Source organism: Antechinus flavipes, chromosome X, assembly GCF_016432865.1.
Source record: "Antechinus flavipes isolate AdamAnt ecotype Samford, QLD, Australia chromosome X, AdamAnt_v2, whole genome shotgun sequence".
NCBI classification, from domain to species: domain Eukaryota; kingdom Metazoa; phylum Chordata; class Mammalia; order Dasyuromorphia; family Dasyuridae; genus Antechinus; species Antechinus flavipes.
The window spans coordinates 45,930,395-45,958,090 of NC_067404.1; the positions used below are offsets into that span (position 1 = coordinate 45,930,395).

Consider the following 27,696-nt stretch of genomic DNA (forward strand, 5'->3'; position numbering starts at 1 on the left):
CTCCTTTCCCATTTCTTAGGGAGCGAGTTGCTCAGGTCCCCACTGGGTGGCTCCCCATTATTATCTAGGGGATCCCCAAACAAGCAGAGGGAAAATGCCTCTTGTTTAAGCTACGATAGGCAGTGAGTGAAGGAAGTCCACACTGCCCATGGACGGGATGAGTCAGGAACTAAAGAGAAGAACAGGCTGAATTTGGTTGGGGAAAACTGCAGTGTGTTTAGCTGCCCTCCACATCCTTGCCCACCCACTCTGCTATTGTGAAGTAACTCAGCATCGATCATAAGATGTGAGAATTGGAAGGGACCTTAGAATGGTGAAGACTGTCAAGAACTGGGGAAATCCTTAGTACAGAAAAAGTCAGCTGGAAGAAAATCTTCAAGCACAGTTAAAAAAAAAAAAAAAAAAAAAAGCCAGAGCAGAAGAGGACCTTAAAAGATCATTTATTCCAATCCCTTCATTATACAAATCGCAAAACTAAGATGTGGACTAGGAAAGTGACTCGTCTAGGATCACACAAGTAGTAAATACCAGAAATGTGATTCGAATGCGAGATCCCGACTTCATAACCACTTTCCTTGCCACTGTCCTGGGACATAATTTATTAAGGGACAAATGAGGGCGGCATCACACAGCACTTGGAACAGACCATGAAGTCACAAATGGATAAATGGAGATGCAGCAATCCTTATCGGAGGAGGGCTTTAAAAATCAGGAAGACGTGGGGTGAAGTCCTGGCTTTGATTCTATTGTGCCGTCATCTATTTCAGTGACCTAAGCCACCTTCAAATCAGGATTCGTAGAAGAGCTGTAATCGGCATCAGAGAAGTGGGTTTTCCTCGTGCTGACAGAATCACAGATGTGGATCAAAGGAAAATGTAGACATCAACACCCACTGGACTAATGGAGGAGTCGTCTCTTTTTGGGGGAAGGAGGCCAGATTGGTGGAAGAGACCAGAGAAGGTGGAGTTGGAGTGGCAGAGACCAGTGGTTGAATACAAAAGTTTGGAGCTGAATTTGCTGTTTGTCTTTTTCCCATGGATTCCCAGTGCTGGCACACAGTAAGTGCTTAATTAAGGTTGCTGGAGGGGAGGTAGGTACACTCAGTAGAAAGATCCTTTTGGAGGAGACTATATGCAGCGATAATCTGTCCCACATCCTCTGGAGACAAGGTAGATTTTGCTGTTTGAAGTTGGCACCAGAAACTGTTTCCCCTGGTTTGGAACAGGTTTCACCTAGCTGACACTGTGAAACATTGTGCAACGTAGGAACTGTCCCCACCTCCCTTACTCGTACACTAGGGCTCCTCAACTATGAGGGACTCTTCATTTGCAGGAGACATAGCAAAAGGCCCGTGTGTACCCTTCAAGGCCATCCCTCAGTGGTCATTCATAAAAGAACTTGTAATAAGACACAAGTCTGCCCAGCTTCTCAGAAGCTCTGGTATTCAACATAATTGTCAATCCCAAACCCGAGTATGGAAAGCAAGCATTTGCGTTAAGAAAGAGGAGAGCTGCCTCATTGAGGGTGGGGGACTCCCCACTCTCAGTAATGCCCCAGGGATAGAAAATATCCTAAAATTCAGAGCGTTCCTCCGACAGGAAAGGGATCTGCAGAGGGTTGTTTCCTTTTGGAAGATCTAGAGAGAAGTGCTTCGGCGTCACAAGGTTCTAGGACTAGCCTCAGCCTTTGGGGACATCCACTTCACGCACCTCCAAGAGTTTAGACGAACCGGATGATAAAACCTGGAGGTCCTCTAAAACCGCACTGGAGAACGAGTGGAAACGGGAGAAACCGGTGCCTAGTCCGGGGCCGAGGTTCGGCCCTGACGGTGCCGCTTGGGGCAGATTAGCTTCCCCTGGGTCTGTTTCCGATTCCTAGAACATTAGGGCTCAGCTACTGACCGGGGTTGACTTTTTGAGGTGTCATGAGCCCCATTAGCATTCCAATAAAGCCCATGGATCCCTTCTCAGAACATTTCCAGATGTACACAGGAAAACAGTCGTATTGACATGCATTTCCCACCACATTCATTCAGATCCCAGGTTAGGAACCCCTTCATTTTCCATTGTGGTGCATGAAATTCAGAGAGAGGAAGGGAATTGCCCAAAGTTAGCCAGTGGCGTGAATAAGCTGTCTAGACTACGGGGGTGCTTTTCCTGAAACCTCTCCCCCTCCTCTAGTGAGTCAGAGAATGGCTATAAAAAGGCTGTCAACAGTTCAATGCCGTCCAGACGGATGGAAGATATTAAATCTGCTTTGCGTTCTTGATTTTTCTTGCCCCACTTGGTCCCTATTCGGCCACCTAACGAGCTCCCGGTACAGAACAGGAGTTGGAAGACCTTGAGCAGATCTGTCCGATGGTAAAGGGAGAAGGGAGTTGACTGGAGAATGACAGCACACTGAGCTCCAGTGAGTTGCAGGGTTTGTTTTATTTCTAGAAGGAGTTATTGTCACCATCCAGGGTACTGTTTTCAGAGTCCCAGGGAATGAGTACCAAGTTCTCCTGGGTTTGAGTTGAGCAGTAGGACTTAAACATCTTTCACTGGCTCTCTCTTCCGATGGTTAAGGTACTGATGTCCTTTCTTCTGCAGATCCGGAAGATCGGAGTGGGAAGGAGAGGACTCGACATTACTCTCCTTAATGGGTTCAATGATATGGCCCGGCTTGGTCACCACCTGGGGAGCAGTCAGCTTCTGGAAGGCCCTCTGTGTGTTCCACGTGGTTCCCACTGGCGTCTTGATGGTATGTTCAAACTCATTCGGGTGCGTGAACGGGAACGGAAGCACGTTAACCTGCAGAAGAGGGGAAAGGAGGGAGCTCAGGCCTGGAGCTCTGCATGGCTCCACATTGTGGCGGCAGGGTGTGAAGCTAGAGAGGGAACAGTGGGCATGTGGTGTTTTGGCAACATTGTGGGTCGTGGAAGTGTGTCCCAGAGGGGATGGCCTCACATGGGGATTCTATAGGAGGGAGGTAGTGTGGTGTAATAGAAAGGGCCTTGGTTTTAGAGGCAAAGGACCTGGTTGAAATCCTAGCCTTCTTATCGGCCTGCATGGTACGGACAGGCCTCTCTTTGGGTCTCAGTTCCTTCACCTATAAAAGGGAGGGGTTGGATTTTCAATCTTTCATCTTTGGAGTGACTGGTAAGCAGAACGCTACATTCAAAGTCAGAAACCCCGAGTTCCAATGGTGGCTCCGACACTAGTTGTGGGCCCAACTCCAATGCAACTTTTTTTTTTTTTTTTGGTTAAGGCAATTGGGGTTAAGCAACTTGCCTAGGGTCACACAGCCAGGAAGTATCTCAGTTTAAATTTGAACTCAGGTCCTCATGACTTTAGGGTTGGTAATCTCTCTGCCCACTGCGCCACCTAGCTGTTCCCCAAAGCAATCTCTTTTAAGAAGCCTTCTCAGGGCCTTTCCTCTCTTAATCCTGTCACTGCACTCTGTTTAGATGGTTCTAAAGTGCTCCTAAAGGCAGAGCAGACTAAGGGGGAAGGGGCGGGGAGAGGGGGGCGGGGAGAGGGAGGCGGGGAGAGAAGCCCAATCTATACTTTTTATCCAGGTCAAGATGTAAGACCCAATCCCAAAGTACATGTGTACTTTCATACTCGAGGAGCCAGCAGGGACTTTTCACCTTGAAAAATAATTGATTGCTTTGAGAGGTATGCCCCTCTGGCTTATGAAAAAAAAAAAGAAAATGATTTTCTCATTCTACTGATTAGTTAGAATCCTTAGGCTCAGGCTGAGTCCAGCCAGAAAGCAAGGTTTGTAAAGATTATTCTTCCGTGGATTCTCTCCATTCAGTCCGCGAACAGCTCCTGTAATTTACAGAGCTGGAAGGGCCTTCCCGTGACCCTGCCATCCCCCTCCCCGCTCAATCCTCAGTATGGCCATGAAAGCCTCTGGGCTTTTTCCAGGTCTCTTCTGCCCAACCCTGTTGGCTCTCCCTTTCCACCTAGCCACTCCATCTGCCCGAGGATTTGCCCTGTCTATGGCCCCTTCCCAGAATGCTCTCCTTCTTCATCTCACCTCCTGGTTTCCTTCGAGTCTTAGCTACAATTCTACCTTCTCTGTCCCCGTTAACCTTGGGGCCTTCCTTCAGATATTATCTGCACTCTCTCTAATCCGTGCCCACTCGCATGCAGCTGTTGGCATGCCACGAACTCCATTAGACTTTGAGCTCCACGCTTGAGGACAGGGACGACCGTCCTTGGCGTTTCTTTTTGAACCCTGGAACTAAGCATGGCGCCCGGCCCGCACACCCAGATACTCTACTCACAATCGCCAAAGCGGGCATTGTGCAAAACGCCAAGTATCAGAGAACTGAAGCGATCTGTGACAAGTCACACAGCTCCGATATGCCAGAAGCAGGGTCTGAACCCAGCTCTCTGCCCACTCCCGGTCCTCCGTTCTTCTGACCGGCCGCTGCTGGCTAAGCGGGCCCTCTACAACTTACCCGGGAGCCTCAGACCCCGAGCCCATCCCAAAGCCACCTCCCTACCTGGTGGGCTGCAGCATGGACGTTCCGCTTCTCGGTGATGACCACATTTGGCAAGCACTTGTCTTTTCTCGGAGCTTTAGGGGCTTTGATGAGAAACCTGAGCAACAAAGAACAAGATGGCTGGTGTAAGTGACTGAGTCAGCACTGTTCAGGTAGGGCTCAGAGGCTCCTGAGAGGCAAGAAAGGGTTTGCATCCTTTTGGCTGGGAACCCTCTCCCCTCTGGGTCTCTGTATTCCTGCCTGGGAAATGGGCAGAAGAACAAGAAACCATTATTTCTTCTTTCCCTCCCTCCCACAGTTACTGCGAGGAAGGCACTTTGTAGACTTCAAAGGGCTCTAGAAACGTAATCACGTGGGGCTTACCGGCGTCTCTTTCTCGCACTGATCGCCAGGCCCGGACCACCCCACTGTCCCCAGCCTGGCAGGCACAGGTCAATATCTTTTGGTTCGCTTGCTTTCTCGGCTTCTCGTTTCTCCTTCTGGAAGTCGGCGATGACATCGTCCCCAGCAAAGGCCTCCTTTATGAGCTGCTTTTGGATTATGTCCTCGTCACAGTCCTGGGAGGAGACAAGAGCAAGAAGCAGATGGGAGTGCAGGTTGCCAACAGCTAAGCAGCATGGGCCGCCTGGGGTGCCAGGCTGTGACACTTCAGCGCCCTCTGGGGGAAGCTGTGTGCAATCTGGGCGGAGGGAGGGCCTGGCTTACCAGCTCTGACCCTCCTAAAGGCTACCTCCTCTCCCCACTTTTTTTTTTTTTTTTTTTTTGCCTCGAGGAGGCTAAGTAGGGGCCAAGTGGCATGGCCTTACATTCCAGGGGAGTCCTCCTGGCAGGGCTCCACCCGGGGCCTCCTGGTCCCGAGAAGAGTCACAAGCTTGGAGGCAGCCTTGGGCTTCTAGGCCCATCCTCCAATGCACTCTGCATTGGAATCACTCCACTGTCTAAAGGAAGCTTTTGCAATCCATTAACTGGGCCCAGAAATCGGAGGAATCCCAGCTTTCTAAGGATCCCGCCGCCCATCGTCTCGAGTCTCCAACAATACTCAAACATCGTGGGCTTTGTAGGCGACGACAGCATCCGGGCCAAACTCTTCCTCGGACACCCCGGCAAATCCTGAGGTCACACCGCAGGTACTAGAGCGAAGATATGAAGCTGGGAGGGTTTATTTAGCTAATGCTGGACGACGGTCAGGATTCCCAAAGATCTGGCCGGGCTAGACGGCTCAATGTGGCCCCAGCCTCCCGCCACAGACTTACAAGCCCTACCTCCCCCCCCCCCCCCCCCCCCACCTTCCTACAGGGGGAAGCTCAGGTACCACCTCACTTCCTCTTCCTCCAAAGACAGTACACACTTAGCTATTTGTATGCTCTATTCCCCTAGAGGTTCTAAACCTTTTCTTTTGTTACAGACCTCTTGGGCAGTTTCATAAAGCCCAGGGATGGGCCTGCCCAGAATGGTTTTTCGTTGCATAAAATAAGACAGATGGCAAAGGAAACCAATGACATCGAACTGATTATCAACAGATTAGAAAAATAAACAAATAAGTCCACCTTAAGAGCTCTTGGCTCTAGTAGAATGTAAGCTGTTCGAGGGTAGAGAGCATGGTTTCTATATTGTCTTTAGATTCTTGGCACTTACGGGGTAGAGAGCCTAGCACGGCGAGCTTGCATCGGAACCCAGGTTTTGGAATCCGAGGGAACCCCCAGTGGACACCGCAGTGCTCGGCCCTCTGGTCTCCAATCGCTGCTGCCACTGCTCTGATTGATGAGGGGACCTGGGGATCAACCAGGCCTCTCTGAATGCCCCCCACGCCCAGTCCCCCGACAGCCGGGACAGGCCTAGAGCAACGCTAGGGGTGCAGTACTAAGGTCAGAGCACCTAGAGTAGAACCAGAGCTGTCGCCTACAGTGCGGCTCCTCTGAAAAAGGACATCGTACTTAGTTTGGGGTCTGGGGGCCCTTCCAATTCCAAATCTCTGATTCAGTAATCAGCTTGGGTGATAGGCGATCGGTCAAGCCACGGACCCCCTGTATTCGAACGAAGGGTTTGTGTCTCCAAACGCGGCTCCCCCATGTCCCCCGAGGCCAGCCCCGAGCCTTAGATTAGGCCAGGTGGCCAACAGGGCTTCTTCCAGTCGCAAGGCCCCGGGCTTAGCCCCACTCACCTCCTGTTCTACAATGGTAGGGATTGATAAAAAGGAGTTTGCAGTGTGAGCCTTCACACTGATGATGGTGTGCAGGTCAGTCACGGGCTTCTCATTTGTCTTCCGAAGACTCTTTTGGTTAGAGTGGTTAAAGTGCTGCCTTTCCGGCACCGGCTTCCGGAGCTCAGGTTCTTGGCCGACTTCTTCCGTGTCCAAAGCCTCCAGGTCCTCCTCTACCATCCCGGCCGGCCTCTCATTTAGCAAGGCCCGCTCTTCTCTCTGGACGCTTGGCTTACTGCGGGTGGCTGAAGGCGGGCTCTCGGGCTGTTCTCCATTTTGCCTTATCTTCTTGGCCTTCTGCTTTAGTTGCTTAGAGAGGTCCCTGAGATGAACTAACACCTCCTCATCTTCCTTCGTCTTCTCAGGTGCTAGAAAAAGAAGAAGCCATTAGGGAAGGGACAGAAAGTAGCCTCAATCCTGAACTATTGCTACTCCCCCCTCACCCCCCCGGCGGGTGACAGACTTCTGTGAAAGACGCTTCAGGGATACTGGGGGAGTTTCCGTGCGCTGGAGTTCTGGGACGGTCTGCTAACTACTGCCTGTCAAGTAGGAGGTAGAAGGCTTTAGTGCTAAAGGCCTGTAACTTCCCCTGGGTTCTATTCTCAGCATCACCAATGACTCACTGGATAATTAGGCTGGGAAATCTGCTGGCGTGGAGGAGCCAGGGGTCAAAAAAAAAAATAGGTGATCTCCATATAACAGGTCGTTTTCATTTATGCGCCATTGTTTACAAAGGCCAACAGAACAAATAGTGTTCACTTCGAAGTTGGAATCATTCCATATCACCAAGTGGCTCTTTATCATCCACTGGCTCATTCACGGAACCAGAGGCAAAAGTTTCTACAATGTATGCATACAGCTTACTCTAATTACTAGTGACATCCAAGTTTCAGCGGTTTTAGAGCAGGAAGGGACCCCAGAGGGCCATCGAGTCCAACACCTCATGTTAGGGAAGATGGAAAGTGAGGGAAAGGGATTTGCCCAAAGTCCCCCAGGAGGGATGCAGACAGAGAGTTGGAAGGGACCATCTAGTCCAACTCTCGATTTTGCTGATGAGAAAACTGGGAGCTTCAGGCCTTGTTTTTTGAACATCCATGCATCTATCCATCCTTCTGTCCTTCCTTCCATCCATCTGTCCGTCCATCCATCCACCCACCCACCCATTTTTCCTTCCACCCTTCCACCCATTCAGCCATTTTTCCTCCATCTATCTATCCATCCATCCTTCCATCCTTCCTTTCGCCTGTCCTTCCTTCCTTCTTTTCTTTTATCTATCCATTATTCAATTTGGTCACAAGAAACAATTTACTTTTCTTTATAATAATAAAGATATAATATAATATAATATGATATAAATGTAATAAAAACAGTGAGCATTTATCCAGCATTTTAAGGTTTGCAAAGTAAGTGCTTAATATATTATCTCATCTGATCTTTCTAACAACAACCTTGAGAGGTGGGTGCTATCATGATCTCCATTTTACAGATGAGGAAACTGAGGTTGGGAAAGGTGAGTGACCTGCCCAGGGTCACAAAGCTGGGACATTTCAGAAGCAGGATTTCCCGCCCCCAAGTCGCTGCCTCCAGAGGTGGAAGGAGCTCAGAGCCCATGTAGTGCCAAATGAGCATTCCTTCTACATCTGGACAAGCGGTTCCTCAGCCATTGCCGTCAGACCACTGGTAAAGTGTGACACCTCCTCAGGTCATCAGTCCCTTCCGCTCCACAGAGCTGGAACTGTCAGGAAGTGAGCAGGTGCCCACTTTCTGAAGGCCTGTTCCAGTTAGTTTTTTGTCAGATACAATTCAGGTCCACAGCCCAAGTCTTTATCTCAAAACCTAAGACTCGACATTCAGTTAGAGGAGAATGTTTTTTAAATCAAGTTTTACAGACACTTTTTAGCATCATAATCATTTCTGATTAAATACAATCTAGCCCCTCCACCACCAGCCTCCCCTTGCAACAAGAAAAAACAGAAAAGTGAAATCAACTGCCTGAGCCCTGCTGTCTCACCGCAAAGCCAACATTCTGGGCCCTCGGTCCCCAGCCTGTTTCTTCCCGTCTGGGGCCAAGACCAATCGGTGCGGGAACGTCATGTTCTAGCAGTGCAGTTTTTAAGAAGCCTCGGGAGAGGTACCATAGGTGGCCTGGGGTCACACATCAGGCTCCCTGTCACTCCAAACCTATTGCATCAGTGCTTTCATTTTCCCTTAAAATCGTGTGGTTCGGTGTGCCTCCAATCCCAGAAACCACAGAAGCAGACAACTGTGGCCAAGGGCCTTCTGCCCAATGAAGGTCCTGCCACGCATCCTGAATGAGAGCTGATGCTTCTTCATTCGTCAAATGGGTGGATGGACGACGCACAGGGACAGATCTGGGCTCTCCAAAGTCACAGTTGTCCCAAGTGGAAAGGGCTGGCTACCTCAGGATGCGGCAGGAAGGCTACTGGAGGGGCTGCTTCTGTTATGTGACCCGTTTCATAAAGTCAGCACAGCACCCATTTTTAAAGGTTAAGCTTTACTGCTCCATTTTACAGAAGGGGATACCGAGCCTGCTCGGAGAATTTCCGGGACAGCTCACCTGTCATCGTGGTCGTGGTGTGGTTCTGCAACCCCTGTTCGACCTTTGAGCTCTTCCAAAGGGCCCGCCTCTCTTCCACTTCTCGCAGGAGCAGCTCGTCTTCCGCCGTGGCCTCTTCTTCGTCCTCGGACTCGGCCGCTTCGTCGGCAACAGGCTTCTTCTGGGTGGGAGAGTTCTTGACGTGATTCAGACGCTGCTTTTGCATCCAGGGGTTCGGTCCGTCGACGCTCAGCTGCACTTCGTTCACGATGGCGGGGATGAGCCCAGCGTCTTCCTCCTCGTCTTCATCGTGCTCACTCTCAGAAGGCACCTCGAGTTTCTGGGTCAGTTCTTTGTTCTTGGTCAACTGCTCCTGCATTGCCTTACGGGCCTGAAGGAGACACAGCAAGAGAAAGGACCTCAGTCCTAGGGTTCTCAGGCCCTTATGGATCCCTACTCAACTCACCAGCCTCAGAAACCCAATTGTGCAAAGATATTATGGACCTGGGGGCAGGAAGCTCTGTGTTCAATTTCTGCCCCAGACTACAAGTTGTGGGACTGGGCAAATATCCCTTTGCCTCTGTCTGCCTCCCCATAAAAAAAGCCTGAGCGCCTGCCTCCTGGGAAAGCTCAACTGAATGACTTTAAGTAGGTAAAGCACTCTGCAAACTCCCAAGAGCTTACAGAAGGACCAGTCATTAGGAGAGCTACAAAAGGAGCAGCAGAAATAGCCTCTGCCTCTAACACAGAATCACAGCTCCAGGGTAGGGAGGGACTTCAGAGGGCAGATGATCTAGGGGGGACAGACTTCAAGATGGCACAGTGGACTGAGCACCAGCTCTGGAGTCAGGAGTTCAAATCTGGGCTCAGACACTACTTATTACTAGCTGTGTGACTCCGAGCAAGTCACTCCCAATTTTCTTTCCAAAAAAAAGAAAAAAAAAGATAGTGGAGGGCTACAGTCCACTGAGTCACATGGACAATTGGGAGGGGAAGTGATTAGAACGCTAACTCTAGAGCTGATGGGGCCTTCGGAGGCCGGCTAGTCCCAACCTCATCCTCAGTTTCCAAGAAGTGAAATTAGGCGCTTCCTCTACTCCAACCCAAGATCCTTAGCAGCCACCCTCCCTGCCACTCTTGATTCTGCTCTTGTCAGTCTCCTTGTACTCTGAGTCACCTTTCCTCATGACCATCACCCGTGGCACCCACGCCATCTTCCTGGGCCCTCCCGTGCAAATGCTTGCTTACCTCCAGGTCGTATTTGGCCATAATAGCCTTTGACTTGGCCCATTTGCCGCTGTTCTGGTGCTTGAGGGTCATTCGTTCCTGAGAGAAAGGACAGAGAGTGATGATGACATGGTTTGGGAAGCGTGCCGGGTCATGGGAGCAGGAGGCGAAGGAGGAGAAGAGGAGGAGAAGGAACAGCAGGGGAGGAGACTACCTGTATTCTGGCGTTTTCGATTTTTTTCAGCTGTTCCAAGGCCGCGGTGGGATTGATCTTACGCAGTTCTTCAAACTGCTTCAGAACTTCTTTGGTTTTTTTTTTCTTTAGCATTTTGTGAAACCTGTGGGAGGACGGCCACAGAAGGGAAGAAACACATTACGGCAAGGCGGCGCCACATCCCAAGACTCAAATTTGGGGACTTTGGAAGAAGGCCCACCGCCAGCAGCCCTCAAAGCTCCGAGGGTTGTCCTGGAGGACAGAACTGTAGGGGTGCCCCGAGACCAAGAAAGAGCTAACTCCTGGAGGGCTTAAAGATGGGGTGCGGTGAGAAACGCCATTAGCCTAAAAAAAAGGCTTTCTGACGCAGGGCTGGCCCCTCCCTGGGGCTTTGGCAAGAGGAGGTCACCAGGCCAGGGCTCCTAACCTTTGACAAAGTAAAAAAGGCACTATCCAGATGACACCCAAGAAGGCGCCTTTTAAACAGACCAAAGGATGATGCTATTTGGTGTGGGCAGTTCAAGGGGAGTGTCTCTCCATGGCCCCTTCTACCACAGGACTCATACATAAAAGGACTTAAGAACTGGAGCTTCTAGGAGAAAAAACACTGGCTCTGGAGCTGGAGAATCTTAGGGTCATCGCTAGCTCGATTCCTAAGTGCCGTCCAATGGCACGCAGGTAGGTGGCAGAAACGGGGACCCGAAGGCAGGTCCCTGCCTCCAAAACCAGTGCTGCCAACACCGCCACATAGTATTGCCTGTGGCCAGCTGTCCTGCTTTCCCTTAGGGATTTATAGCAAAGCATACACCAGTTTCCCCCCAAACCCCTCAAACAGCTTGAGCTCCTGGGGACTTGTTACCTTTTGCTTTTGACTTTCTTCTCTCTTCGAGCCCTGGCCTCATAGTAGGACTGCAGGGCCCGGGCTTTCTGGAGCTCTGCTCGGCGCTGTTTAGCCTGCAATAAATGACAAGAATGGTGAGGCCGGGGCCGTTGGGCAGCTCAGGGAGATGCTGGAGATGGCTACCAAGGAGAGGGGAGGGGAGATGGGGCTGCAGCAGCCTGATACTCACCTCCTCCAGACTCATGGCTTTCAAGGAGGCCTTTTCCTCCGATGTCAACGAAGTGTTGGTCACAGGCTGCTTGTTCTTGTGGAGGACGCTAAAAATTTCCTTTTCCAGAGGAGTTGATACCTTCACGATACAACAGAACACAGCAAAAACTGAGCAAGGTGCTCCCACCTTTCCTTCCATCCCCTACCTGTTCCATGCCCCTAGAGATGAGCTAGGATGGCTGCTCTGAGCCAGAGTGGAGCGGCAATATGGCAGCCTTATTCTTCAATGCCCTGGGGGCTTCGTGTCAGCCTCAGGAGCCAGGGCTACTCATGACCACCATGAAACCACAGAGCAACCATCAAGGGGTGAATCTGGTCAACCACCCCCAAGATCACACAACACCTCACGGTTCTAGAGAGCTTTAAGATTTAGCAAATGCTTTCTTCTCAGCACTTGAAGAGGGAAAAGGGTCCTAAATTCAGCATTAAGAACATCTGGTTTCAAATCCAGATTGTGGACAAGTCACTGTTCTTTTGGCTTCCCTTGCCTTTCTGCTCTATTATAAAACAAGTGGGCTGCACTAGCTGCTCTCGAAAGGTCCTTTCCCAACTCTGAAACAGATGCAGTAGGGAACTCTGCCCAAGAAAACTGAGGTTCAGATTGGTTGACGGCTAGTTAGGTGTCAGAGGTGAAATCGAAGCCTCCCGACTGCCACAGGTTCTATCAGATGGCTCCAGTCCACACTCCGGATGATCGTAAGCCTACTGGAAAGTGCACTTTGTGGCCCAGAGCGAGACCTCTCCCCCACCCCCATATTATTCTCTATGCTTCCAATCAGCTCTTTCCCTTTAAATTTACTTTCTAGAGGGATGGTAAGGTTAGATTTTAAGATCAGCAATCTTTACAGCTGATAGTAAAGCAGGGGGGGAAAAATCTGGCTAACAGCTTCGAGGCAAAACCCATTAACAAAACTTCAGAAGAGCCAGCTGCTACCAATCATGTGGACGTATGTGCCGTGATGGGCTATTGTCACTTCTCAGCTCTGTATTGTTCACTTGTGATGGGATCAAACAGAAAAACAAGTCATTTTTAGGCACGCTCTCCGACTGCTGCGTTCCAGTGGGCTGTTTTTTTCTTTTTAAATTTCCTGAGCACAAAAGGACGCTGCCTGAACAAAAATATGACCTTCGTGTAATTAGCCTGTTTCCTGACAGTTCAAATTTAACCCTAGTCATTTCCTCACTTTGCCTGCCATTCCCTAAACTCCACGGCCTATTTCCCACCACGACTTGATTCCGTATGTAGGAAACATATGGGCTGCAGTACCAGGAGATGGACGGGAGTATCTCAAAGGTCTCTTCCATCTCAAACTCCTCGGACTATCAGAAGCAATCCATCTGTTTTCTCTTACAGCAGCAGCCAGAAAAGGTGGCCACTGTTTCACCGGATTCAAATCAGCCGGCCAGTCTCCGATCTTCAGATATACGCCCTCCTACTGCCTTTAGTCACACGGCCTTTTTTAGTCCCAAGAATAAAAACAAATTTGCAAACAAGGCTTGTTCATCATCTACCTAGGAAATGTAATTTTCTCAAGAGTAAAGGTGACCGTGATCACAATAAAAACAAATCTGTAAACAAGGCTTGTTCATCATCTACCTAGAAAATGTAATTTTCTCAAGAGTAAAGGAGCACCGATGTCAGGGCCAGATCTTCAATGTCAAAGCTCGCCACCTGCTACCTCCGCCTACCTGGAAATGACCTTTGTGAGTTACTGGGATCCAAAGAATCCCTCCCCCGTGGGCCAATTTTAGCAAGGCTGGGCCTCATTTCATGACACACAGTTCATCTACAGACACACGAGTCCGTCTCTGCGTGAGAGAATCTGTCAGGCCCTGCATTGGGCTGGCGTGGCCAACAACAAATTTCTTAGACACCTCAGTGTGGTAGGGAGGGAAAAAGGCCAGATGTCAAGTGAGCCAACTTGGTCTCCCATCCCAGCTATCACTTACTATGTGTGACCTCAGTCAACCCACTTCACCTCCCTTGCCTCAGATCCTTTTCATCTCTGAGATGAAGGCTATAAGGATAAGGGTAAATACTTCTTGGGACTCAGTTTCCTCCTTGCAAAATGTTGGAATGGATGGTCTCACATCCTTCCCAGCTTTATGAGTTACTCAAGGTTCCCTCTGTACCACTCGGGCTGTTGGAAGATAGTGGGCCATGAAGTCATAATTAAATTAAAAAGTTGCAAAAATGGTTTCTACCTATCATCTCCCTATCTTTTCAGCTCAAAAAGAAAAAGTTAACTAAAACTCTAGGAACTAGGACTAAAGCCACAGTGTATCATTTAAAAAATTCCCAGCTCTCTGAGAACTGTTCTGTCGGCCTTGTGCCTTTTCCCTGACCAGCTCCAACGAAGAGTTCAAGAAGTGTTCAAATGTCTAAAAAAGGAAGCTCAGAGGTCACCCTATTGGCCTAAACCTGTGAGGTTAAACTCAAAAAGAACCAGGCGCCACTAACTTGCCCGGAGAGATCCCGGTGGGCCACATATTGACTTAGTTTTAAGATATCATGTTATTTATATTTGACTGGATTTTGATTTCATTTGTGGAGTATTTTCCCATTACATTTTAATATAGTTTGACAGCACTGGCACATATGTGTTTGATACCTCTGGCTTAAACCATCCTGTGGCAAAAGTGTTTTAAATTAAACAAAACAAAACAGATAAAAAGAAACACAAAACCAAACCAAACCCCAAACCTCCAAGCCCTATATGAATGCCTATTATTCCCTTTTCTCTAAGGTCACAATTCCCCCTCCTGAAGACAAATTTTAAGGCATTAATGCTCTCACGTCCAGTACTCGGGCATCGGCTAAGTTTCTGGAGCCCATGTTGTAAGTGTGGCAGCTTGTACGCGTTCCACAGCCAGCCATCTTTCGCTAATGTGTGAAATCTTCATCCTCTTATCAAGGGAGGATCACAAACTGGCTTCGACACAGCCGCCAAGGTTACTGCGATGAGCTGCTGTTCTGTGTTTTCCTCTCTACGCCAACCATCCAATGTACATTTCCAGAGCTCTAGGCCTAGTCCCACCCTCAGCCCCATGCCTCTGGTTGACTAAGAGTTGGCTGCTGCGGTTCATCACGGTCCACAGTCTTAAAGAGCTACCTTGTTGGTTTTGGTCACTTTGGGGGTGGGGGGGATTTCCATTCTTTCTTTCATTAGGAGCAGTGTATTGCTTCTAACTCTCTAGCTGAGGATATTCAACCTGTCTGAGCCTTAGTAAGAAGGGAACAGCAATGTCTCCAGTGCCTGCCTCCTGCGGTCGTTGGAGACTCGAGAGAGAATACCCGTGAGGGCAAACTAAAACCCTAGAAATGTCAGTTACTATTGTTACTTCTCGGCTGTTTTGTGAGCAAACTTTGGGCTGTTACATACACTTCCCAGAGGCAGAATTCCGAATAAGGAATCCCTTCTTCCTAAGATTACTTCGGCTGCAACTGAATTTCTCTGAAGATCCTATCCCTGGTGACCAGAGGTGTCAAATCTGAGATCCAGACTACTGGGACCAGATTGAAATATCATCACAAAGTGGATAAAAATACAACGCAATGGGTAATGTTAATTTGTGGTTGGTGAAGATAGATTATCTGCGGAGAAGAGCCTGGAAGAATGATGGGATGTGTATAGCAGGAATGGAAAGGCCTGCACTACATCTTTCCCTGGTCTGGTCCCAGACTCTGTAACACGAAGAGGACTAGTCTAGACTCTTGCAGCTCTTAAAATCTCTCAAAGCTGTCTTCAGTGGCTGCTGCATTAGAGACAGAACCCTACCTTCCTCATGGACATGACTGCATACACTAGAGCAGTGAGCTGCCTGCGAGAGCTGTGGGGAGGACCAGTTGAGGTAATGAACACAAAGAACTCTGCACACACTGGAAGAGTTTGAGAAACGGCAGTTGTTATTGTTACTTCTCCACAATTGGGCTTGGACCATGAGCACCCCCCGTCCCGTCCCCATCTGGAGCCCCAGAACCTCCCTTCCTTATGGAAGCTTGGCTGGCCCTTGTGCCAAACGTACCTTCCAGCCCTCAATCACTTCCTCGATTGGCACGTCTAGAACTCGCTCCTGCTCCAGAGGAAAGACTAGCTGTGCTGCTCTCCGGTTCTTCATGACTATTGGCTCCCACTTGTTCATGTCTTGGGAAATTTTGTTGTAAGCAGCTTCCCTGAGGATCTGAAAGAGGCAAAGCAGCCAAGTGCCCAGAGGTCAATGTCACAATACCTTTTGCATCTGACCTAGAGACTCAAAGATATCATGTCATCAGGACTCCAACTTCCCCTGGGCTCCTGAATGTTCAGCATGTCGACCATAAGCCAGAGGGATACCTGAGCTCTAGAACACTTTTTTTTTTACCTAAATAGCTAGACTTTCCATGTGGTGCAGTGATGATCACAAAATGGTCTAATTAAGGATTCCGGGAATCCTAGGTGGATGCTTCATGAAAGATTTAGGGCAATCACAGGAGAAGATGTGTATAGAATGAGGGGCCACAGATGAGCTGTGATCGGAACTGGCAGAACGTCCATACCAACGAGCTCACCGAGCTACCCAATTACTATTGGCTCACTGAAATTCCAGGCTGGGTTTTCTGGGGGATGTCTCATTCTGGCTGGCTCTAGGAAAGTATCTTCTTCCTCACGAAACTGCTGAAACAGAGGCCGAGAGCCCCCACTCTCGGTCGTAGAAATAGAAATGGAGCTCGAATTGAACTGTACCCAGTCTCCCCCACTTGGTGAGAGGCACCCAGCCTGTTTGGTAAAAGAATGCCCGCCGATTCCTGTCAAAACTGATCCACCTTTAGCACGAGCCCCCTAACTGTGCACTTTGGTAAGGATCAAGTTGACGAAACTGGCTTCTTTGAATGGTTTTTGTTTTTATTGGCCACTATTTTTCAGTGGTTAAACTCTACTTCACCCTTTTAGTAATATAAAATCTAGGCAAGCCTGCAAAGATTTCTGCTCACAGGCCCATTCATGATGGAAAACGATAGGATGCCTCCGGCTTGGATTATACTTACCATTTTTTACTGCAAGGGGATTCTATAAGGTTTGGCCATTTCTATTTCTCTGAGATCAGCTCAGCTTACTCTCCCGATTCTTTTCTTTCTCTTTGTGGGCTACTTTCCAGATCACTCACCCGTTCATTCTCCTCTTTGCTAAGGGGTAACTCCACAGTCTTCTTGTTTTTGACGTTCTTCAGCCGCTTCTTCACGCTGCCCAGCGAGGAGGAACTCTTGATGGGTGCCAGCAGTTCTGAGAGTTCCAGCTTCTCCCCTGTCCCTGTACAAGCACCAAATTTCTCAGTAGGACCAGAAGGGAAGGAGGGAGGAAGCAGGGGGTGAAGGAGACTGCTCCTGGGACAGTACATTCAGGGAGGCTGGGATGAATCAGCTTACTAGAAACTGGTCATCAGATAAGATGGGGGATGTGTGTGTAAAGTGTTTAGTGCCTGACTCAATGACTTGAGAATCAAGAGATAATACACGAGAAACGTTCTGCAAACTAAAACCCTCTAGAAATGTCGGTTATTATCGTTACTTCTTGGCTGTTTTGTGAACCTGACACATACAATCACTTGAAACTCAAGAGATAATACACGTGAAGGGTTCTGCAAACTAAAACCCTCATAAAAGGTATTTTTTTTAAAGGTATTCTTTCCAGGGGTCCTCAAACTTTTTAAATAGGGGGCCAGTTCACTGTCCCTCAGACTGATGGAGGGCCGGACTAGAGTAAAAACAAAAACTTTGTTTTGTGGGCCTTGAAATAAAGAAACTTTATAGTCCTGGGGGAGGGGGATAACCTTCCTCGGCTGATACAAACACACTCCTATTTTAGCACCTAAGGTGTCCTGAGGCATTAGGCTTACCCTAATGAGGAAACAAAAAGCAAGATTGACTATTACTCCCCTGGCCCAAACTGTTATTTGCTCTGGGTAAATAAAAACAAAGCTAGTGGAGAGGCGGGCCCAGCCACAAAGCTGGGAGAGATATGGGGAAGGGGAGAGTTCAACAAGTACCCCCAATTCATTTTAAACTTAGAAACCAGTGACTGATGGGTGGCTGTCCAAGGTGGGAAAATCTGAAAGGGGATGAGGGAACTTTTAGTGAACTACAGACCTGAAACAGCTAGGTTGAGCAGTGCAGAGAGGCCTGGGCTGTGAGTCAGGAAGATTTGAGTTCAATCCTGCTCATAGACACTTACTAGCTATGATCCTGAGCAAATCACTTCAACCATCTGCCTCAGTTTCCTCAACTCTAAGATATGGATAATAATAACACTTACTTCCAGGGTTGTTTTAGTGAGGATCAAATGAGATAACATTTGCAAAGTGCTCTGCAAACCTTAAATGTTGTAGAAATGCTGCAGATGATTATTATTCCCAGGAGCTATCTAATGTCTCTACAGTAATTCTGTCCCTCAATTTCCAGGCCTTCTCATCTTGCTGTCTGCCCTGTCCTTGTCCCCTCAAACCTCTGAAGAAAACTTTGTCTTTGGCACAAGGTAGCCAGGGAAAAAGCGAGAATGTGAAAAAGCTTGTTGCCCACCTACACACTCTCGTATAAGGTTAACAGTGAATCAAAAATCAGATTCGCAAGCCTGAGGCTGGGCAACCTGTGATTCTCCTTCTCCATGACTGCAGAGGCAGACGCACCTCCGGCTGTCCCGCTGACTTACCTTCAGTGCTGACGCTGAACTCCGACACCTGCAGACTGGCCTCTGACCGCTCAGCCAACTTCAGCCTGAAATCATATATAAGAAGACCGTGAATGTGAAATGAGCTCACAAACCCAACTAGGGTTCCCTTAGTTATAGGACAGTTGAGCATTTACTAATCTTAACTTTTAGACCTGCCTTCCTTGAAAGGAAGGACTGGAGGAAACATCAAGCCTATGCCCACTGTTACATCCAAGGAAGGACTGGAAGAGCCTTAAGGAAGTGAGGTAAAGTGAAAAGAGTACGGAATTCATAGCTGGAGGCCCTGGCCCCAAATCCTGGTGCCCATTACTTGCTTAAGCACAAGGACCTCCTCAGGTAAGTCCCTGACCCTGTCCTGGCCTTCAGATTGCGCCTCCATAAACTGACAGGTTGAACTCCTAAGGTAGCCCTTCTAGCTCTAGGCTTAGGACTTTGTCAAGCTAGCAAAAATCCATCTAGTCTCAGCTGCACATTACCTCTTCCTTCCACCAAGGCCACAAATAACATTCAGGAGCTTTTGATGTTTCCTCTCATTATTGTTGTCACCTTCGGCGTTAACTCCGTCCACTTCGCCGTCCACTTCTCCATCAACTTCTCCGTCAATTTCGCTGTCCATTTCTCCGTCAATTTCACCGTCCATTTCTCCCTTGATTTCACTGTTATATTTGTTGTTGTTGTTGTCGTCACCCTTTAATCAGAAAATGACACAAAGAGTTCGACCCGGTCTAGTGATGCTTGAGCCAGTATGGGGAAAGGGTATGTATGAGTGGGCCCTCGATCCGTGTCATGATTGCAAAGTTTGGGTGAGCAGATGGGGAATGATGTGAAGGATCTCAACCAAAACAAAAAGATTCGCTTTTGAAACTGGGCAGAGAGAGCGCAATTGAGTAAGGCAGGTAGCAATTACTGACAAGCTATGATCCCAAATAAGGAGAATGAATCCTCTGAGATCAGCTGGGATACTCCACGTCTCTGTTTTAGTTCTGCTTTGGGAGGAAAGGTGATATGTGGCTGTAAGGCACTATTATGTAAGAACATGTACTGGCACCCTGCCGAGTACTGTGAGTCACATAATTACTGCGGGTTAAACTTCCAGCCATCCTACTTACTTATGGTGACTTTGGGTAAGTCCTCTCCCCTCTCGGACCCCCAGATTCCTCATCTGTCCAATCAGGATGATTTAAACTTAGAAACGTGACCTCTAAGGTCCCCTCCGACTCTAAATCCTATGGTCTAAAATGGCCTGTCCTAGGGAAAAAACTACATCACCACTACAGCTGTTCTGTGACATTTCATTTTTTCCTGGCAGAAATGATTATGTCAATTATTGGCTTCAAAGTTAAGAATGGTAAAGAACAGTATCTGTTAGGGGTCCAGTAAGCACCCTCTAGTCAGATGATCATGGCAATCTCTGTAGAAACTGAGGTTGGGGGAAAGGGCAAATTATGTCACGAGCAGGAATGCTAATCTTGTTACATTCCCCGCAATGCGGCTCAACTTAAGGTTCCTGAAGGCAAGGGGTAGGTCTTATCCTTCTTTATGTTCTATATAATGCCCAGTGTGTGTTAGGTCCTCCATAAACATTTCCCAATTTGATCTGATTAGACAGGGAACCCGGGTTCTCTGCTTGACCGTTTCTGGAATTTATTACTCAGCTTTAGGGAAGAATGCAGAACCCCCTTTGGGGATTGGACAGGGTGGGTGGGCAACTATCAGTGCTATGGCTTCTGTGAGGAAAACTTGGCTTCCCATGAACAGAAAGAATAGAGTCCCCTTTGGGGGACCTTTGGGAGTTATGGGTAAGATTTCTCTCCACGGCCCCTTTGCATTGGGTTTTTCTCGAGTCTGGATTCAGTAGCAGTCACTTACCTCATCTTCAATGGTACTCGGCTCGCAGTCTGTAAGTAAACCCAGCACTTCTTCCTCATGGTTCAATACCCGAAGGCTGCTAGAAGGCAACAGAGAAATGTCACTATCTGTAAGATCTCCTTCCTCAAAGTCCCACACAGCAAAACTGTGTCCTCACACGAGACCGGAAGACCGAACAAGACGTCAGAGATTCATAAAACCAAACACCACCTATAAGAGAGGGCATCACGCAGAGGTATCACAGAATTGCAACTACACTTTTGACTTTTAGTTCCTTCCCAATGTCCTATATGCTTCCTAATCCTCCTGGATCCTCATCTCAGACCGCAGGCAAAAAGACAGAAAATGGGAACTCAGTTTCATTAGTTATATTTGTGGTAAAGCTTAAGTAGAGCAACAGACTAGCAACTCTCCAAGGTTGGAAAGCTCTTTTCCCTCTGAATCTTTAAACAGTATATTCTATGAATAGAGGTCGCGCAAAATATTGTCAAGTAACTAATATTTCATCGACTGTTTTTGGGCAAAATAAGTGACAGTGATGAATGGTGGTGATAAACTACAATCTACAGCGTTTGGAAGAAGTAAAATAATAAGATATTAATCCTCGAGTTGCATGCTGTAACAAAGTATCACTTCTTATGTGGAGAGGTTTATTATGGCCGGTAGAAAAAGGAAATGGATCTGGAAATCAGAAGACCCGGGTTCAGTTGATACTTCTGCCACTTACAAGCCATGCCTCTCTGTGGGCCTCAGTTTCCTCATTTGTAAAATGAGGGGGTTGAACTGTAAGATCTCTAAGGTCCCTTCCGGTTCTAAATCCCATAACCTCACGAAAAAGGAAGCACAAAGAGAAAACATGTGAACAACTGCAAAATACTATGTTTCACAGAGTAAGTAAGATTAGTAAGAGTTGCAGAGAGCCAGTAGGAATAAAGGACTGAGTAGGATCAGGGAGCGTCAGCCTAGTGCCTGGCACAAAACAAAAATAAATGTTGACTGTGGTCCCCGCGATCCGCGGGGCACTGTTGGGTTTACATTGCCAGAGGAGGGAGGGGAGAGCTACGAAGTTTAAATAAGCCAGGAGCGCTGGTCTCCCGGAACTTCTACAGAAGCACGAGGTCAAGACAGGAAGCCGGACAAGTGAAATCCACAACTTTTGAAAGTAAGTGCCCGAGGCGAGTGAAGACAAACGGTTCCCAGGGCGGAGGGAAGGGGCAGTCCTTGCTAAATGAAGCGATCAGAGAAGGCGGGCGAGAGGTGGAGGGTGACCGGGCGGTGAGAAGAGCACGAGAGAAAGGGAGTAGAGAGAAAAGTCCCAAAGCGATCGGCCTGGAGGGAAGGGGGCAAACCGTGCAAGAGAGAGCGAGCTGCGGCTTCCTAAGTCCAGGGGGGAACTAGAGAACGGGCGCGTTCGGAACAAGTCGCGCCAAGTGGGGGGAGGAACGCAAGGGGAGTTTCACATCGCAGCGCCCGGTCGCCGGCGGCTCCCGCTCCCTCCCCAGATGGGAAGTCCCCGCCCCGACGGGGCGCAGAGCCGGACCCCTCGGCCCCTGCCGCCGGCAGACTGAGCTCGAACTCGACCTCACCTCTTTTCAGGAACCTTCTTCATAATGGGAAGCAGGGGGTATCCTCACGTGGGCCCAGAATCGGAAGATAGAACTGCACGATTTCCGGATAAGGTTGCGAGCGCTTCCGCTTCCTGTCCCGCCCTTAGCTGACGTCACGTCCACAGTGGGAGCTGGGGAAAGTCTGGCGGAGCTAGGCCCTCCCGGGAAGTGGTGGGGTTCGGGGATTTGGGGATGCCCCGATCATTCCCTCAGACTCCCTCCTCCGACTCCTCTTCTTCCTCTGCTAATGCAAGTTTGAGCTTCTCCCGGTTCCTGATTGCCGGGAGGGCGGGGCCAAGCGAGCTACTTACGTACTCGCTGATGACAGGGCATCCCCTTTGAGCTACATTTACGTGTCACGTCGACGTAGGGATCTGTCACGACAGAGAACTTGCTAGTGCCTGGGAGAAACCCGGAGACAACTTTCAGTCTGCCTAGGGATGTCAGGCACACGCCGGCTAGGCGGCCCCCGCGTTGGTGCCAGACTACGTAGTCAATTGCCACCTCTGAAGTCCCTTCCAACTCCAGATCTCCGATCGCCTGTGGGACTTGGGACAAGTCCCTTCCCGACGCTGGCCCTCAGTTTCTTCCTCCTTTGTAAAAAGAAGGAGTTGTACTAGATGAGTTCCCAGATGCCTTTCAGCTCTAGATCTTTTGATACCGTGTGTGACACATAAGCTACTTCACATACAGGATTTCTGACCTCAGTTTCCTAATCTGTAAAATGTTATAGTTGGGAATAGATAAGATCTGAAATTCCAGATCAAGACCTATCATCCTGTGTGTAACCTTGAACGAGTGAGTACACTTTGGACCTCAGTTTCCTTATCTATACAAAGGAGTCGAGCTAGAAAAATCTGAGGTCTCTTCCAGCTCTAGGGAGGGAGGTAGGGAGCCATCATTTATTTAAACCTCTTCGTAACTCAGGCAAATCACTCCAATTCTCCTTGGCCCTCAGTTTCTTCCACTCTAGATGAGGAAGGTATTGGATGAGATAACTTTTGAGGTTTTCCGGCTCCGGGCCCATATTCCTGTGGCATTTATTGGTAGAAGTGGGATTTCCTAGAAACATTTATTAAGCGGCATCGTTTCATGTTGCTTAATAAATGCATAAATTAATAAGTTATCAATAATAAGAATTAATTGATGACTAATTAATACGTTAATAAATAAATCAATGTCCATTGATGTGCTCATTGACACAGCTGTCTGTGTTCTTCTACTAGGACTATACATATATACACCCAAAGATCAAAGACAGAAGGGAAGGACCCATATACATAAAAAATATTACTAGTAGCTCTTTTTGTAATGGCAAAGATCTAGAAACTAAGGTGGTGCCCATCCACTGGGGAATGAATGTGATAGAATACTATGGTGCCACAAAAAATAACTAACAGGATGAATTCAGAGACCGCCTATGAACTGCCACAGAGTGAAGTGAGCAGAACCAGGAGGTAAATTTCTACAACTTTGTCAAGACAGTTTTGAGAGACTAATAATTTCTGACCAGTGTAACAGCCTGTCATGATTTCAAAGGACTCACAATGAACTATGCTGCCTGACTTGGCAGAGGTGATGGATTTGGAGTGCAGAATCAGGTGTAAATTTTTAGACAGGGGAATTTATTTTGCTTAATTATGTATATTTGTTGCAAGGGTTTTATTTTTCTTTAATGTATGTTGGAGGATGGGAGGTTGAGAAAAAATATGTGTTAATTTAAAATTGAAAAAGAACTTACTGAGCTCCTTTTGTATGAAGAGCCCTAAACTGGGCATCGGGTAATAAAAAGTTTAAGTAATAATTACAATTCTTGCCTTCCTATTGTTTATACCAGTGCGGTCAAACAAATAGAAATGGATCCCTGAAGGCCTCGTGTTGACTTAGAAACCACCAATTAACATTTGTGTTTTGTTGTAATTTTTATTTATTATTGCTTTTCCTAATTACATATTCAGGAAATAGTGGGGAGGATCTGAGGTCTTCATGTTTGACAATGATGGTCTACACTCTACAATAAGGAGATGCTGACACATTTAGCTGTGATACATTCCAAAATAAGTGCATTATAGATAGTTCTAAATGAAGAGAAAATATTGGGGCATATGGGAAATAGGGAAGGCTTCTAATTTAGAGAAGAAGGGACAAGATATATTTTTTTAATTAAAGCTTGTTTTCAAAACATTTAAATGGATAATTTTCAGCATTCACCCCTGCAAAACCTTGTGTTCCAAATTTTTCCCTCCCTTCCCCCCACCCACTTCCCTCTGAGGCAAAAAAATCCAATATATGTTAAACATGTGCAATTCTTCTATACATATTTCCACAATTATCGTGCTGCATAAGAAAGATGAGATCAAAAAGGAAAAAAAGAGAAAGAAAACAAAATGCAAGCAACAACAAAAAGAGTGAAAATACTACTATACTGTGATCCCAACTCTGTTCCCATGGTCCTCTCTCTGGGTGTAGATGGCTCTCTCCATCACAAGACCATTGGAATCAGTCTGAATCATCTCATTGTTGAAAAAAACCACATCCATCAGAATTGATCATCATAATGTTGCTGTTGCCATGTACAATGTTCTGGTTCCGCTGACTTCATTTAATATCAGTTCATGTAGTGTGAACAGACCCAGCTATTCTAGAGAGCAATTTGGAAATATGTCCAGAGTTATGAAACTGTGCATACCCTTTGACCCAGCAGTGTTTCTATTGGGCCTATATCCCAAAGAAGGTGTGCAAAAATGCTTGTGGCAGCCTTTTTCATAGTGGCAAGAAACTGGAAACTGAGTGGATGCTCATCAGTTGGAGAATGGCTGAATAAGTTATGGTATATGAATGTTATGGAATATCATGAATGCCTCTTAGTCTTATGAATTTTAATAAGTTTCTTATATGCCTTGGATAGGATACCTTTATCATTACTGCAAAGGTTTTTTTCCTTATTTACTTGTTTCTCTTGTAATTTAAGCTATATTAGATATTTATGGAAGAAGTTTTTAATTGTATATGATCAAAATTGTCCACTTTATTTTGTGTGGTCCTTTCCATTACTTGTTTAGTCCGATATAATCTTTCTCAGGCACAGGTCTAACTGTCTTTCCTTTATTCAACAATCTTCAATAGCTTCATATTATTTCTGAGATAAAACAGACCTCAGTTTGGCATTAAAACCCTTTACAAGCCAATAAATTTTAAGATTTATTTCATATTACTTTTTTATGTTGTCTGTTTTCCGTATCACTTGACCTACAAATGTCCCCAAACTCAATTTTCTTTATTTTTTTTTATAACAAAAGGTAATCTTAATTTATTTATCACTAAATCTGTCCTTGTATTTTTTTGTAATCTATAAGATGGACTGAAATATGTGCCACTGACACCGTTAAAACATGGTGTGCAGCCCAAACCCAATTTTCCATTTCCTTCTTCTATGTGTACCTTTGCACAAGCTATCATCCTATAGCTTCAAGGCACTTCCTCCAAATTCGCGCTTCAGACCTGTTGTTATCCAGTTGTTTCAGTCAGGTCCAACTCTTTGTATCTCCATTGGGGGTTTTCTTAGCAAAGATATTGGAGTGGCTTATCATTTCTTTTTTACAATTCTTTTTACAGATGAGGAAATTGAGACAAACAGGATTAAAGGACTTGCCCAGGTTCACACAGCTTGTAAGTTTCTGAGGCCATATTTGAACTCAGGGCGAGGAGTCTTGCAGACTCCTGCTCTATCCATCGCAGTGCCACATAGGTGCCCTTAGACTCTTTAGTGTTTACTTATGTGTGTCCTTCAATAGAAAGTAAACTCATTGAGGATAGAGACTGGTTTTTCTTTTGTCTTTGGATCCTCATTCCCCATCCTTGTATAATAGGTGCTTCATAAATACTTGTTGATTTGAATAATATCCAGGTCTAGATAGGTGACAATGCAGGGCTGCCCTCTGCCCTGGCCAGACCATATCGGGAATATTGTGTTTTGTTTTGGACACATCTTTGAGAATATGCCATAAGAAGGTCTATTGAAGGAGCATGGGATGTTTAGCCTGGAGAAGAGAAGACATGAAGGGAACATGATACCTGTCTCTGAGACTTTGGAGGACTCTCTCTTGGGAATGATATCAGACTCCGTTTTCCTTGGTCTGACAATGCAGAACCAGAAAGCAAAGAGGGAAACTTAGGTTTAGTGTGAGGAAGCTAAGTAAAACCAAGGAGGAGATAGCCAATAAGGGGAAAACTTTCTAAATAGCCCTTAGTCATTGAATGGGTGTTGCCTCTGACAAACTGAGACTAGGAAGGACCTCAGTTTAAAAAGGCCAAGGTCACCCACTGCATCCTGGGCCATTGCCAGTCATCTTGACTTTTGTCTTGCCATTTGACTCTAATGACTCTGGCCAAGAGATTGAGGCTCATGACTTTGCACAGCTGTGCCTCACTTAAATCCACTTCACACACGAGTCAAGACAACACCCTATGATACCACAGATCCTCTTCGAGGATGAAGGCTGAACAACAACCTGGGGAATGTGGCAAGATTCATCAGGCCCTCTTCATATTTCCTTGCATAGGGATATCTAAAGCCTGCCTAATTTTCATATAACAGAGATAGCCTTAGTACAATGTGACCTTCAAGGATTTAGTGTAAATATCAGGCTGTCGGTCAGCTGGGGAAGAACAATTATTAAAATGATTCCGTAGGATTCTGTCTTTTCATCTGCTATCAAGACCAAACGTGTCAGCAACGCCAGAGTGCTGCCTGAAACAATTAAAAATGTAAATGGGAAATATATAACAAAATAAAATAAAATAAAACAAACTTTTTTTTAGTGTTTTTCAAATTATGTTTTTATTTTTTAATTATAGCTTTTTATGTACAAAACATCTGCATGGGTAATTTTTCAACATTGACCCTTGCAAAAACTTCTGTTCCAACTTTTCCCCTCCTTCCTCCCACCCCCTCCCCTAGATGGCAGGTGGTCTCTTACATATTAAATAAACATAAACATTTTAAATGTATTTGTATCCTGCAGGGATCCTCGTATGTGAATTAGTGGCCCATGTCTATTTAAAGTTGATCCTACTGGTCAAACATTCAAGGGGTTTTTTTGAGTTCCAAATTCTCTCCCTCTCTTCCTCCTCTCCAAGTAGGGTAAGCAACTTGATATCGCTTATACGTGTGCAATCATGCAAAACATCTTTCCATATTAGTCATGTTGTAAAAGAAAACAGACCAAAAAAAAAAACCATTAAAAAAGTACCAAAAAAAAGAGTATGCTTTGATTTACACTCAGACTCTCTCAATTCTTTCTCTGGAGATGGATAGCATTTTTCCTTGTGAGTTCTTTGGAATTGTCTTAGATCACTATGCTGAGAATAGCTAAGTCATATATATTGCATATAATTGCAGTTATTCATCATACAGTATTGCTGCTACTTTGAAAAATATTCTCCTGGTTCGATTCCACTTTGTATCAGTTCGTGTAAATCTTTCCAGCTCTTCCCAGTTTTTTTCAGAAACCATTCCCCAGGTTGTTGTTCAGCCTTCATTCTCAAAGAGGATAAATGGTATTGTGGGATGTTATCTTGACTTGTGTGTGAATTGGATTTAAGTGAAGCAGAGCTGTGGAAAGTCATCAGCCTCAATCTCTCCGCCAGAGTCATTAGAAGCAAATGGCAAGACAAAAGTCAAGATGACTGGCAGTGGCCTAGGATGCA

The 27,696-nt window shown here is 46.8% G+C and overlaps 1 protein-coding gene across 2 annotated transcripts; it reads right to left on the minus strand.

Annotated features, from left to right (window-relative positions):
* Window positions 1-423: 423 nt before the first annotated feature.
* UTP14A (UTP14A small subunit processome component) lies at window positions 424-22,318 on the minus strand. Of its 2 annotated transcripts, none has more exons than XM_051967852.1 (15): window positions 21,967-22,318; window positions 20,381-20,456; window positions 18,988-19,199; window positions 18,491-18,555; window positions 16,953-17,095; window positions 15,834-15,989; window positions 11,767-11,886; window positions 11,556-11,650; window positions 10,697-10,820; window positions 10,504-10,581; window positions 9,277-9,646; window positions 6,660-7,066; window positions 4,862-5,055; window positions 4,499-4,595; window positions 424-2,792 (listed from the first exon to the last, which is right to left on the minus strand). In XM_051967852.1, exons 1-15 carry the CDS (start codon window positions 21,987-21,989, stop codon window positions 2,529-2,531), a joined length of 2,424 nt encoding a protein of 807 aa, XP_051823812.1. In that variant the 5' UTR covers window positions 21,990-22,318; the 3' UTR covers window positions 424-2,528. The 2 variants fall into 2 exon arrangements, with proteins under 2 accessions (XP_051823812.1, XP_051823811.1); XM_051967851.1 differs by having other exon boundaries at window positions 20,381-20,459; window positions 21,967-22,317.
* Window positions 22,319-27,696: the final 5,378 nt, after the last annotated feature.